This window comes from Lepisma saccharinum, chromosome 30, assembly GCF_977018435.1.
Source record: "Lepisma saccharinum chromosome 30, izLepSacc3.1, whole genome shotgun sequence".
Classification (NCBI taxonomy): domain Eukaryota; kingdom Metazoa; phylum Arthropoda; class Insecta; order Zygentoma; family Lepismatidae; genus Lepisma; species Lepisma saccharinum.
This window is the reverse complement of record NC_139258.1, coordinates 19,153,032-19,167,724: the sequence shown is the minus strand read 5'-3', so window position 1 is coordinate 19,167,724 and position 14,693 is coordinate 19,153,032. Positions and strand designations below refer to the sequence as shown.

Below are 14,693 nucleotides of genomic sequence, written 5' to 3'. Positions count from 1 at the left end.
TTAGTTATTAGAACCTAAAAATCTGAGGTCTATATATGATTTTGCCATAATAACATTTAATCTCAAGGGTACATATTAATTACGCATATTAACTGCATAGATTTTATACATATAAAAAAAGGAAGGTATTTATGAGTAAAATTGTTAGGATACAGACATCGACATTTTAAAAAATAATGTACTGGGTCTCGGTCTCATGAAGGTTGAGAACCACTCAATACGCTGATATGCCAGAATTATCTCATACTGATAGAATGTTGATTAATCTGTACAATCACTATAATTTTATAACACACACAATGTTCAAGAATTTATATCAATATCAGCAGTAGAATAAATCAGAAAGAGTACGAGGGGATGCTGAAAAGTTCATAGCCCGACCTAGTTCCCAAACTGTTTAGCGGAAGGTCACATTATGTCTTGAAAGTACCTATTCTTGTATGTACATATACCAAAAGGCATTGCATAATTGACAGGCTTTCTTGTTGTTTCAGGTTTAAGTGACCATGTCTGCTCAGCAAGTGAACTCAAGAAGGGTGTCCTGTTTCTCCATGACAATGCCCCTGCCCATCGAGCAGCAGCAACACAGCAGAAATTGCAAGACCTGGGCTTTCAGTGTTTTGATCTGGCTCCATCGGACCACTTTCAGTTTCCTCAGCTCAAAAAACACCTGAAGGGACGCCATTTTGCCTCAGATCAGGAGGTGATTACTGTCACAGAGCATTGTTGAGAGGAGCAAACTTCAGATTTTTTTTAAAGTGGTTTGCAAAAGTTACATCATTCCAAGAGCATTCCTTCTACGTCGGGCTACGAACTTTTCAGCATCCCCTCGTATTAGTACTGGAATCGGTATCAATTCAACATTATGTTTAAAACTTCACAACATACACTAATTCTTAGACATGCATTACAAAGCATTACCATGACATAAACAGTGCACAGAGAGATTCTAGAGACTAATTCTTATAATTGCTCAATGGTTCACAAACATAGCAAATCTTCTTAGACTAGGGCACACTAGCATGCATTTGTGTACATTTTGCACGAAGTGGCAGTCAAACGTATTGCCATACTGCGATCACTGTTAGTGTAAATATCAAGTGCACTGTAATTGATTAATTGCAGAACATACTTAAGTACCTTGCAGAATGGGGCGACACAGTGAGGTAGTTTTCCTGCACAAAAAGAGGACTCAGGCTGTAGTCATGGAAGAACAAGTCTGACTTGTCATGAATCGACATCGACTTGTGATCTTCAGCAGAAAAGACTTTCTTCACCACATCCCAAGGACCCTGAAAATAGAATCACCATTTTTCATATGTGGAACACAACAATCAAATATAAAGCATATTGAAACAGATATGAATTGACTCAAGGATTGAAATTTTGCTGTAGATGAAGAAAAAAAAATTGCAATAGGACTCTTTTGAAAGTCAATTTTACAAACAAATGTAGGTGAATTGACTACCTTGTCTTATTTGTATGCATATATGGAATTTAATTTCTTCGGTAATCATCAGGCAACTAAAAACAAAGTCCAAAGGTTGTTTGAAATTTCTAAAGTTTAATTTCGAACTCGTGGAGTCTTCTCCGATTTTTTCCATACATTTTGATTTGATTTAGAGTCCCTTTGATACACTTTTCGTTAAAAATCTGAACTTTTCTGCAATTTTTTTTTTACATTAGAATTATAAAATATTAGCAATGCTGAACTATAGAAAATACCAATAATGCATAACTTGCACCTCATTTTGCATAATAATCATTTAGCTATACAAACAATGGCACAAGTTTCTTTCACTTATATAAAGGAGAACAAATACGCTTTGGTTTTTATTTTCTACAATAATTTATGTGATAAATAAATTTTCTTTATTATTAAAAAAAACTAATGGAAATTGGTATTGCTTATCAATTGTAAGTTAACATTCAATATTTCTAATGCCGAATCACTATCAACTAAATTAAATTATCCATTTCTAGGGTTTTGTATTTGTATAAGGCATAACTTACACAACATACCATAATTTCACTAAGTACCCTAAGTCCAGTATTGGCAAGTACTTTTTCAATTACTGTAGTTTTCGCCACATCATGTGATTTTTTAGTTGAGACAAGAACAGTCAGTTACCAGCCTGAGATGGAATAGGAACCAGTGACAGGGCACCCTGTGTTGTCTTTTACCTTCATTTTTTTATCTTTTGAACTCAACTTACCTCCCCATGTTTTAACATTTGCGTATACTTGTCTCAATTCTTGAAGAAGCCACATGATGTGAAGAAAGCTAGAGTAACTGAAAAAGAGTAAGTGCGTGCCAAAACTGGACTTCAGCCAACTTGTATCTTTGTTATTTAGCGTTGATTTTCTGTCACTTTTGGCTAATTGCGACAACAAGGATGAGTGATGACATGATGGAAATGATGCAAGGACACTCACAACAGAACCCAGGCCAAGATTCGAACCCACGACCCACAGCATCATAGTACACTGTGCTACGATGTCAGGGGTCCTGGGTTCGAATCAATTTCTATGTACATTTCATCATAGAAAAGAAAACTATTTTTTCAAATAATTATCTTTAGGGACAAAGTTGTTCCAAATATGGCAACAATACTTTCAATTCATTAACTTTTACTAAAAGTTTGCAAACACAGGTTTCCGCCATACCTTATCATTGCTCTATCACCTGAATTACCGAGCTGGTCATAACTTCGCCACCTAAACAGTAGTACTAGTGCCAAAACATACAGAAAATAAAGTCTTACCAACTTTGTATCCTTCTTTGCTCTTTGCGATTCAATCTTTGCCTGTTCTGCAGTCAGGTTCTCTTTGACTGTCCACATCGAGAGATGATGCAGGATCTGCCTCAAATCCTGGTTGGACCCAACGATGACATCTGTTAAGGCTTCAGGTTTCATCTTCAGTCCCTCCTTATAGCACACCGACATCAATGCAGACTGGAAATTTGGTAAAGATCAAATTATTATAATTTCAAATTCAGAAGACATTGCTGCATCGGGATACAGTGATTTTACATTGCCAAATTATACAGGGTGTCATTTTAATGACACCCACGGACCACAGATTCATATAGAGGACATCAAAACAAACAACTTTTCTCAGTAACATTTTTTCTCGTTGGTACGTTGTTTCGACGCTACAGCCATTCAAAAAAGGCAATTTTGCCACCTGGATGCTGGCAACCCAACACAACATTTGATCGTATCTGTGATGTCATTTCTTGCCGCGAAAGCACGCCCAGCAGGGTTGCAAGGAACACACAAATTTTGTGAAAAATGACAAACTACCAACCACATTATTAGCTGTAAAACGAAGCGAGAAACTCGTCCAGTAGACCAAACAACATAGCCTACCAGCCAGAAGATCAGCAGTCATCTCAGGGGAAGGGGGAAGTAGACAAACGATATGAGAAATGGTAAAAAAAAAAAAAAGTATTCAAAGTGAAGTGTAAATATCGGATTTTTTTCTCAGCCTACATGTCAAATATCAACAATAATAATTTTTTTTGGACTTACAGCTTACATGTGGCTGTTTATGCCCAGCTACATGTCAAATATTTGCAAATCTCATTGCAATGTTGAGATGCCTTGTGGTACTTTTGTGCTGATAACAGAAGTATCCAAGGTTCACGTTGTTACATTAGGCTAAAATCTGTACAACCACAGTAACAACCTTATAATGAATCAACAGCGGAAATCCTGCCCTGTTCACAGTTTCAAACTATTAAATGTGTATCCGGTGCATAGAAAAACACAGTGGTCGGAGAGGTTGTATTACTACTACTTATATCCCTGTATTTTCAACAATTTTTGTCACTTGCCTCATAATGCCCTGAATATACATTATACAGGGTGTCCCACGAACGGTGCAACTGGGAATTAAGAGTGACGTTACTTTGTAACCGAAACCTGTACATACATAAGTCATACACCAAATGTTAGCCCTGTCCAAGTAGATATTTTTAAACATAGAAACAACAAACGGGGTGCAGTGTTGTTCATGCAGTGTTGCCAAATGTAAGTGAAAGTGTAAATTTATTTTTCCACAAAGCATGGAAAATTGCATGTCAAACATTCGTACGGAAATTTGGACGTCAATTTCCACCTTGGGTAGGTGGACATTTCGCCATCTATAGTTCAGAGAAGAAAACCGATTGTTTTCGCGTATAGCCAATACTGAAATGCCTCGTAAAGGCGTACCGGTCTAAATGGGTGATTTAAAAAAAAATATGAGGTACAGTGGCAACACTGTTGATGTTTGAAGGCAACAAAAGGTGTGTTTAGTGATGGTCTATGACATGGAAATACTGGAAACAGGAAAAAAAGAAAATTAAAATTTTCCTTTTTTCCTGTTTTCAGTATTTCCATGTCATAGACCATCACTTAACACACCTTTTGTTGCCTTCAAACATCAACAGTGTTGCCACTGTACCTCATAATTTTTTTAAAACACCCATTTGGACCGCTACGCCTTTACGAGGCATTTCAGGATTGGCTATACGCGAAAACGATCGGCTTTCTTCTCTGAACTATAGATGGCGAAATAGTCCACCTACCCAAGGTGGAAATTGACGTCCAAATTTCCGTACGAATGTTTGACATGCAATTTTCCATGCTTTGTGGAAAAATAAATTTACACTTTCACTTACATTTGGCAACACTGCATGAACAACACTGCACCCCGTTTGTTGTTTCTATGTTTAAAAATATCTACTTGGACAGGGCTAACATTTGGTGTATGACTTATATATGTACAGGTTTCGGTTACAAAGTAACGTCACTCTTAATTCCCAGTTGCGCCGTTCGTGGGACACCCTGTATTATGTGTTGCTTACCTTTGGAATTTTGAGTTCTATCATTTCTATTTTGTCATCTGCTCAGTGTGTCACAGACAACTAGTATCAGAAGGATGAATGGATAGACTAAATTGCAGATGCCAACTTGGTAAAGAGATTTGCAAATATTTGACATGTAAGCTGAGACAAAATTCGATATAACCACTTCCACTTGAATTCTATTTTCTATCTACCATTTTTCGTATCATTTGTTTACTTCTTGTTGGGTTACAGAATGTGTTTTCTTGTTTTCTTTTACGATACATAATGTGGCTGATTGTAGCTATGTCATTTTTCACAGAATATGTGTGTTCCTGGCAACCCTGGAACGCATCGCTCCACGACAGGATATGACGTCGAAAATGCTATCAAATGTTGTGTGTGGTTGCCAGCATTCAGGCGGCAAAACAGGCTTTTTTGAACGACTGTGGCGCAGAAATGATGTCCCAAATTGTCCCAAAAATCTTGATGGTGCAGGCCCCCTTCCCCTGTGGGCACCCCTAATAAGACTATCCAGTAAATCCCTGTAATTGATAAAATTATGTCATGCAAAATATTTAGTAGTAACAAACGTATGTGATAAAAAATTTTGCATTTCATGTCACATGTCATCAACAATTAAAAACGAGATAAAATCACAATTACCTCATTTTCTTGTCCGAATTTTTGAACCAACTTCAATCATACTTTAGGGATGGGAGAAAAGAATAAGTTACGGAAGGGTTAAAATAGCTGAAGTGGAATAAGAAGTATAAAAAATTGAAGTTCTGATGAGGTCACTGAAGCTACCAGCCATTCATTGCAACTACCTCGAAATGACCAATAGAATGCAGTGAACAGTTGATCAAAAGTTATTTTATTGATTGATTGAATTGTTGTTTTAAGTCCGCTTTATGTACAGAAAGGTTAATCGGGAATAGACCTACAGTTTAAAGTGGGATCCCAACCACTGTGCCATGTGCCTTCACTGGGTATCGAACCTGGGACCCTTGATTACAAGGTGACGATGTTACCACTACAACATAGGCGAGGCCCCTTTTAGTTATTTTGCATTGCTTTTCTGTCACTTTTGGCTAATCACGATGAAGAGGACGGGTGATGGTGAGAGACTGTTCCAAATGGAACAGAGGGAGGGACACCCACACATAACAAGCATGCACAGGGCAGGATTCAAACCTGGAATCATGCTTGGGGAATAAAAGATGCGGTTGATAATACAGTTGAACCTGAGTTATACGTTTGTCAAGGTGAATAGAAAATAATATACAGAGGCTGTTCAGCGTATATTTGACCAAACGCGATTCCTTCCCCTGCACTCAGAATGAACTCACCCAACCTTGGTCGGACATGTTTGTCAGTGTAGTGTGTGAGCTGTAAAAGAGTGGTAGTGTTTTCTCACTGGGCCAAAAATCCTGCCCAAACTGAGCCACTTTTGGGAGGAGTATGTTGTATAACTTTTCCAAGTGTTTGCGTTTTCTCAATTGGCTGAAAATGCTGCCAAAACTGAGTCGCTTTTGGGAAGGTTATGTTGTAGCCCTTTATGATGCAAAGTTCAGTGTGTCCATGATCAGGAAGTAGTGTAAGAGCAAGGATTGTGACGTTCGTTTGACTTTATTCAAGAATGTGATCGGCAAGTATAAGGATTGAATGGTCCCAGCATTCAGTTCTCCAACAAAGGGGACGAGAACACGGTCGTGCATACAAGCCAGCACCAGTATGCACGCGAAACTTCATAGAATGGACATGCAAGAGAATCCACCAACCCAAAGACAAATGGCGAATCATCTAAATATGTCTTTGGAAACTGTTAACTGCACCTTGCACCTGCAAACTGGTGGTGGCTTGTGTGCACGGCCGTGTTCTCGTCCCCTTTGTTGGAGAACTGAACACTGGGGCCATGCAATCCTTCACATTCTTGAATAAAGTCAAACTAACGTCACAATCCTTGCTCTTACACTACTTCCTGATCATTGACACACTGAACTTTGCATCATAAAGGGCTACAACATAACCTTCCCAAAAGCGACTCAGTTTTGGCAGCATTTCGGGCCAATTCAGAAAATGCAAACACTCTTTTACAGCTCGCACACTACACTGACAAACGTGCCCGACCAAGGATGGGCGAGTTCATTCTGAGCATTGGGGGGAAGGAATCGCGTTTGGTCAAACATATGCTGAACAGCCTCTGTATATAACTGACAATTACTCACAAATCCCATTTAGATACCATGTCATATCATTATTAAAATACTGGTAGATTCTAAAAGTTTGATTCCTAAATACATTACATTTGCCACTTTATTAGTGAACATTTTGACACAAATACTATAGTAGACTTATTTTCCTGTAGTTTACGGTTATTACAAGCATAAGAAAACAGTTTTTCTTTGTGACGTTTCAGGAGAACACACGCTCCTTTCATCAGACACATATTTTCATTTTGACTAAAGATACAGTTATAACAATGGTTACTAGAGTAGACAGTATAGTTTTAATACCCAATTTTAAGAAATCTTATACAATAGCATTTCTTATGCTAATGACTGTGCAAAGTGTGGCATAAGCGATGCCTAAATCTGCAGCTATTTCAATTTAATTTTATGTGGATTAGCGTCCACTTGCCGTGTAAATTATACTTACTAGTCACTGGTCAAGCATGTAACTTTTCCTCTTTTTGTTGTACATGACCGATCAGTACCAACTGAAAACTGACACTTTAGTAGCTTGGTTACGTACAAATCAACTGTATTTTATGAAAATTAATACGTATAACACCAAATTAAGTACAAATGCATTACGTACAAATACACTTTAATTAACAAGTTTACCTATACAACTTTTCCGAAATGTCTGGAGTAGCGACGTGCAGAGGGGAAAGCTTGTGGGTGGGGCCAGACTAGGTGGGGAAGGGTGCGGGATGAAAGCAACGAAGTGCTGCACGGTATAACGGCCGTAAAGCAAAATGCTTTCTGCTGCCAATTTCTTCTTTTATTCTCAACAATGGCCAGTGTATTGTTTTACACAAACAACAAATAATATCGCACGTTCATTGTCTTTTAAGAAAACAAAACAGTAGTTGGCCTGTAAATGGTACATAACTTATTTGTTTACACATGTATTTTTTTGCACAACTGCCACCCTAAAAATCCAAAATTCCCTGTTAATGAGCCTTCGTAATGCCTCTAGCGCAAACTCATCAAAGTCTGCAAATCGTTGAGCTTGTTTCGGATGCTTCTTGCCCGGCATTTCCAACAGGGATGTTCCATCCTTTTCTTGCGATTGTTTCGCTCCCTTCCGGATATTATAAACGTTGGATTTTTCAATTCCCGTTAGGGCAGCTGTCTCCAAAACACATTCATTTACTGTTTTACCTCGTGCAAATAGGTTCTCGAACACAGTCAACACTATGCGGTGCTCTCCTGATGTGAGCTGACATGTTTACTACAGAACTACTGGACCGCGAATGAGCAATCGAGTCGCCCCCTCCTGCGCATGGCCCTCCCCTCCGCACGTTCATTGGGTGAGGCACACACCCTTGAATATACGCCAAGAACACGTTCGCATTCTCTTACTCCAGACATTCCGGAAAAGGAATATACAGTAATTTACGTGTAAAACAGGACTATGCAGAACTGAGTTATGTATAAAGCAGTCTCAACTGTAATTACATGTGAGTGAGTTACTAACTTTACCCACGAGTATATTTACCCAGTGTGAGTGCAATTTGCTTTACATTGGCAGATCAATCAGAACCATCAATGAGTATATACAACAGCACTTATCTAATACAAAAAATCCCAACCAACAACCGGACTAGCAAAGCACCTCAAGTTCCAACAAACACAATGTCCAAGAAATTTCAGTCAGACATACATCGCAAACGCTGATTGACACCAAAATCAAAAAGACACACGCGATTATGTACTTTCCATATGAACTGAACATCGACAGTGGTCAGGTACATCACATTTGGCTCCCGTTACAACTTAAATCCAGTGCGCATAGCAGATGAACTGGCTACACTAGCGCTCCTAGCAGGGAAATGACAGAAACCGGAAGCCAGCCAAGCAGTGAAGCAACAAATTCCAAAGCGGTTGGTGGCAGAGACCACCGAAATAAATAGAACCTCTACAAGAAAGTTTCGCGGAAAAAGTTAGTAGCTCGCGTATGTCTAATTACTGGGATCTTTGATAGCAAAATCAAAAAAACAACCTCATAACGTGTTCACCAACCAAATCAGATTCTTAGAAAAGAAAGATCATGATTTTATTTATATTTTTACAGCAAATCATAATTTTGTTCAATCTTGCCACAGAGTATATATAAGTATCTGTTAAATTTGTTGACTAAAAAGAGGAAGTGGATTGAAGTTAAGGGCACTGTCTGTGGTACCCTCAAATCGTCTAACTAGCAATGAAAGCTGAATGCACAATAGTTGAACAAAGCTAATACTATACCCGTATTTGCTCCAACCTTGGCTTCTGGAACCTCAGATCAAAGCAGTAATTCACTAGCGATCTGATTTTCGGGTGGTTTCTATCATTGCACATGCATATTATAGGAACTTTACTATTCTTGATCAGCTGGATAAGCTCTTGCATACCGCCTCTATCCTCGTTCCCAGCCATTCCATCCACCTCGTCCATGAGAAGCACATGCTTCGATGTGGTCTGAGGTAACTCATCTGAAATAAGAAAATACGAAGAATGAACAAATTAAGTTCCTTGGGTGATGTACGAAAGTATATACAAAAGTTTACAATATTCATGCTATACAGAGGTTGTTCCGTCTACATTTGGCCAATTTTGACGTACCCAAAAATTTAGACTAATCCAAGGCGACAGGTCCGTAAGTGCTCGATGTGTGTCCCTTGGTTCCTAACAATAGCCCGACAGCGTAATTTCCACTGTAATAGGCTTCTCTGAAGAACTGGGAGGGGAATCTTGTCCCATTCACTTTGCACAGCTTTCCAAAGTCCTTCCACAGTTGTCACACGCCGTTTTCCCAAAGCCCGCTTCAGCAAGGCCAATCCACAATAGTCCATAGGACTTGCGTCTGGAGATTTAACAGGTACCTCATTGAAAGGTATCACCTGTATACCACTTGCCTCCTCCATCTCCCTGTAGAATGTGAGGGACGATCGTGAAGCATGTGTTGAGGCTAGGGATGGCCAGATCCGGATCCTGGCGGATCCGAAATCCGGATCCGGTTGGTTCCGGATCCTAAGGATCCGGATCCTAAAATTTTTCGGATCCGGAACCGTGGATCCGGAATTTTCAGATCCGGTTCCGCAGATCCGGAATTTTCAGATCCGGATCTGGATCCGGATCCAGAACTTTCGAATCTGGATCCAAAACTTTCGGATCCGGATCCGGTACTTTCAGATCCGGATCCGGTACTTTCAGATCCGGATCCGGTACTTTTGGATCCTGATCCGGAATTTTCGGATCCGGATCCGTTTTGCCATCCCACATGCGCTTCTTTGGAAAGTAAGAATGTGCTTATAACATATTGTTACCTGCTAATATATATATATAATATACATACACACATATATATATAGTGTGTGCGCGCGTGCGCGATTTGTAATTAATTAATACACTTACAAGGGAGGTCTAAGTCTCCCCCTCCGATTTCCATGAAACTTGCAGGGCCCAAATGAAGAAATACGTGTTTTCTTGTTTCGGCAAAAAATTTGTTCTAGGGGGCAACCAACCACCTCTCAAATGTCAAGATGAGGACAAATTGAAGTGGGGATCTGACCCCTGTGTTCCCCTCCGATTTCCATGAAACTTGCAGGGCCCAAATGAAGAAATACGTGTTTTCTTGTTTCGGCAAAAAAATTGTTCTAGGGGGCAACCTCCTCTCAAATGTCAAGATGAGGACAAATTGAAGTGGGGATCTGACCCCTGTGTTCCCCTCCGATTTCCATGAAATTTGCAGGGCCCAAATGAAGAAATACGTATTTTCTTGTTTCGGCAAAAAATTTGTTCTAGAGGGCAACCTCCTCTCAAATGTGTATAGAAGGGCCCAAAGGAAGAATTACGTGTTTTTTTGTTTCAGCTAAAAACTATTTTAGGGGGCAAAATCCCCTTAAATGTCAAGATGAGGACAAATTGAAGTAAGGATCTGACCCCTGTGTCCCCCTCCGATTTTCATGAAACTTGGCAGGTGTATAGAGGGGCCCAAAGGAAGAAATACGTGTTGTTTTTTTTTTGTTTCGGCTAAAAAACTGTTTTAGGGGGCAAAACCCGCCTCAAATGTCACGATGAGGACAAATTGACGTGAGGATCATCTGACCCCTGTGTCCCCCTCCGATTCTCATGAAATTTGATAGGTGTATAGAGAGGCCGTATGCCCCTTGTTTCTTCCTATGACATATTTACGTGGTTTCGGGGGCCGATCCCCACTTCAATTTCTCCTCATCTTGACATTTGAGGGGGGGGGGGGAGGAATGAAAACACATAAATGTGAGACATTCCATTCCAGGATGAAACCTTTAACACATATAACAAGATAGAAATGTTATACAAAAATTATACAATTGTTCTACAGTTACAGTTCTACAAATTAAAATAAAAAAGTTCTGGATCTGGATTTCGGATCCGCTAGGATCCGGATCTGGCCATCCCTACTATACACCTGCCACGTTTCATGGAAATCGGAGGGGAACACAGGGGTCAGATCCCCACTTCAATTTATCCTCATCTTGACATTTGAGAGGAGGTTGCCCCCTAGAACAACTTTTTGCCGAAACAAAGAAACACGTATTTCTTCATTTGGGCCCGTTTATACACACACCTTCCAAGTTTCATGGAAATCGGAGGGGGACACAGGGGTCAGATCCCCACTTCAATTTGTCCTCATCTTGACAATTGAGTGGGTTTCGCCCTGTAAAAGTTTTTTTTAGCTGAAACAAAAAAAAAACACGTATTTCTTCCTTTGGGCCCCACTATACACCTGCCAAGTTTCATGGAAATCGGAGGGGGACACATAAGTCAAATGCCCACTTAAATTTGTCCTCATATTGACATTTGAGGGGGAGGGTTGCCCCCTAAAACAGTTTTTAGCCGAAACAAAAAAAACACGCATTTCTTCATTTGGGCCCGTTTATACACACACCTGCCAAGTATCATGGAAATCGGAGGGGGACACAGGGGTCCGATCCTCACTTTAATTTGTCCTCATCTTGACATTTGAGTGGGTTTTGCCCCCTAAAACCGTTTTTTAGGTGAAACATAAAAACACGTATTTCTTCCATTGGGCCCCACTATACACCTGCCAAGTTTTATGGAAATCGGAGGGACACAGGGGTCAGATCCTTACTTCAATTTGTCCTCATCTTGACATTTGAGGGGGTTTTGCCCCCTAAAACAGTTTTTTAGCTGAAACAAAAAAACACGTATTTCTTCATTGGGCCCGTTTATGCACACACCTGCCAAGTATCATGGAAATCGGAGGGGGACACAGGGGTCAGATCCTCACTTCAATTTGTCTTCATCTTGACATTTGAGGGGGTTTTGCCCCCTAAAACCGTTTTTTAGTTGAAACAAAAAAAACACGTAATTCTTCCTTTGGGCACCACTATAGTGCCAAGTTTCATGGAAATCGGAGGGCGACACTTAGATAACCTCCCTTGTTAGTCTTACACTTTGTAATTATTTAACACTGCATATATTATAATGTTTTATTTTAATTTGTAGAACTGTAACTGTAGAACAATTGTATAATTTTTGTATAACATTTCTATCTTGTTATATGTGTTAAAGGTTTCATCCTGGAATGGAATGTCTCACATTTATGTGTGTTTTCATTTCCAATACATTCGAATGAATACATATTCGTTTCAATGGCATTTACAAAATCACCTCTGACATGTGTGCACGAGTGTGTTAGCCGATGCGTAGCAAAGTATTGTAGGAACAACACTAGAAAAAAATTCTTGTAGAACTAACGAAAAATTTCTTTGTAATCGAAGATCATAATACCCTTTAAGGTGTGGTAATATTATAATGGGATTGAGATACGAAACTCTCGGATCCGTATCCGGATTTTCGAATCCGGATCTAGATCCGAATCTTTCGGACCCGGATCCGGATCCAAAATTTTCGGATCCGGAACTCTCGGATCCGGATCCAGATCAGAAACTTTCGGATCCGGATCCAGATCCGAAACTTTCAGACCCGGATCCGGATCCGGAACTCTCGGATCCGGATCCAGATCCGGAACTTTCGGATCCGGATCCAGATCCGAAACTTTCAGCCCCGGATCCGGATCCGCGGATACGGATCCAGATCCGGAACTTTCGGATCCGGATCCAGATCCGAAACTTTCAGATCCGGATCCGGAATTTTCGGATCCGGATCCAGATCCGTAACTTTTGGATCCGGATCCGAACGGATCCGGATTTTTCGGATCCGGATCCGTTTGGCCATCCCTAGTTGAGGCCTTGTCCATGTGAATGCGCACCAGATTGGCATCATTTCCGTACAATGTTGGAATCTCATGCTCGTATATTGGCCGCATGATCTGCTCCTGATAATACTGCGAGTTTATTTTGCAGTTCTTCGCCACTCTACGAATCTACAGTTTACCTCGGTAACAGTAGCCAGTAACGACCATGAACCCTTTTGGGAAGGATTCTTTACATACACGGACCCACCTTCTGAAGTTCTTTGCGCCTTTCTCTCGGTACATGATGTCTCTCGGTTTACCGCAGTCGGAAAGGTAAATCCATGCTTCATCGAGTGTTACGACGTGCTTCCACCTTTGTTTTGCCAGATGCCGTTCGTACAGCTTCCGGGCGTTACACTTTCGTTCCTTTTGGTGGACATCCGTGAGAAGATGGCAGCGAGCTTTCATGACTTTTTCCAGCTTGAGTTGATGGTGTAAGGTCCGGCTCACAGTCCCCAAAGACACGTCAAGACGATTAGCCATACACCTTTGTGTTGGCGGATTTTCTTGCATTGCCATTTTGCGCATTTTCCTCTGCATGGTAGGGGTGGCCTCGGTGCATTCCCGCTTCCTAGGCAACTTCGTTGGTGATCCAAATGGTGGAGCTTCGTTGCTCTTGTACTTTTTAATAATTTTTTTTATTCCACTTAAACTGATGTTGCAACCATTCTTCTTGCACTGTTTTCTAATGACAGAAACACTAAACTGGGCATCATAAAGAGCTGCAACATAGCCTTCCCAAACCCGGCTTAGTTTGGGCGGCATGTTGGTTACAGAGCGGAAACCCACACACTTGGAAAAAGATTTTACACAACACTCATAACAATGGTCCTGTTTAGTGCGTTATTTTCGTCCGAGCGGATAAACAACTCCGTTCCCAGACAGTCACTACACAACACTGCAGGATGCCACGTGCCAGTTCGGGTGAGTCCAATCGGCCCGGGAGGGGGGGAGGAACGAAATTGGCCAAACGTAGACGGAACAACCTCTGTATAAATCAGGGTAGAAACTGGCTGATAATAGTGGTATCGGTATCGGAAATTATCAGTTAAAATGTAATCATTGATACCTTCCGATATTTTTACAGAGTCCACAAAAGTACATGCGGCCCACTTGCAGAATCTAAATATCTTGGAAATTATGCAAAATGCACAATTTTCTTCAGCTTTTGTAATAACATTATGGAAAGAAGTGGATTCTGTGATTAAATTATTATCTCACACAAATTTATAAATATTTTAAAGCAAAACTCTGGTACCTTGATGTGGTGCAGTTCCAATAGAATATATACAGGGTGTCTGAAAAGTAATAGCGCAAACTGACACAGGTGAAAGTACACAATAATAGAAGCAAAAAAGTCTCAGTAAACATGGGTCTGCAAACG

At 40.3% G+C, this 14,693-nt stretch overlaps 1 protein-coding gene across 2 annotated transcripts in view; it reads right to left on the bottom strand.

The window, feature by feature from the left end:
• Gnf1 (germ line transcription factor 1) overlaps positions 1-14,693 on the bottom strand; it is an 80,567-nt gene that overhangs the window by 29,182 nt on the left and 36,692 nt on the right. For both annotated transcript variants that reach the window (XM_083115222.1, XM_083115221.1), the window contains exons 9-11: positions 9,313-9,539; positions 2,766-2,957; positions 1,141-1,292 (exon numbers count right to left, since the gene is read on the bottom strand). In XM_083115222.1, coding sequence (XP_082971348.1) covers positions 1,141-1,292; positions 2,766-2,957; positions 9,313-9,539 — 571 coding nt within the window. The remainder of the gene's footprint in view (positions 1-1,140; positions 1,293-2,765; positions 2,958-9,312; positions 9,540-14,693) is intronic.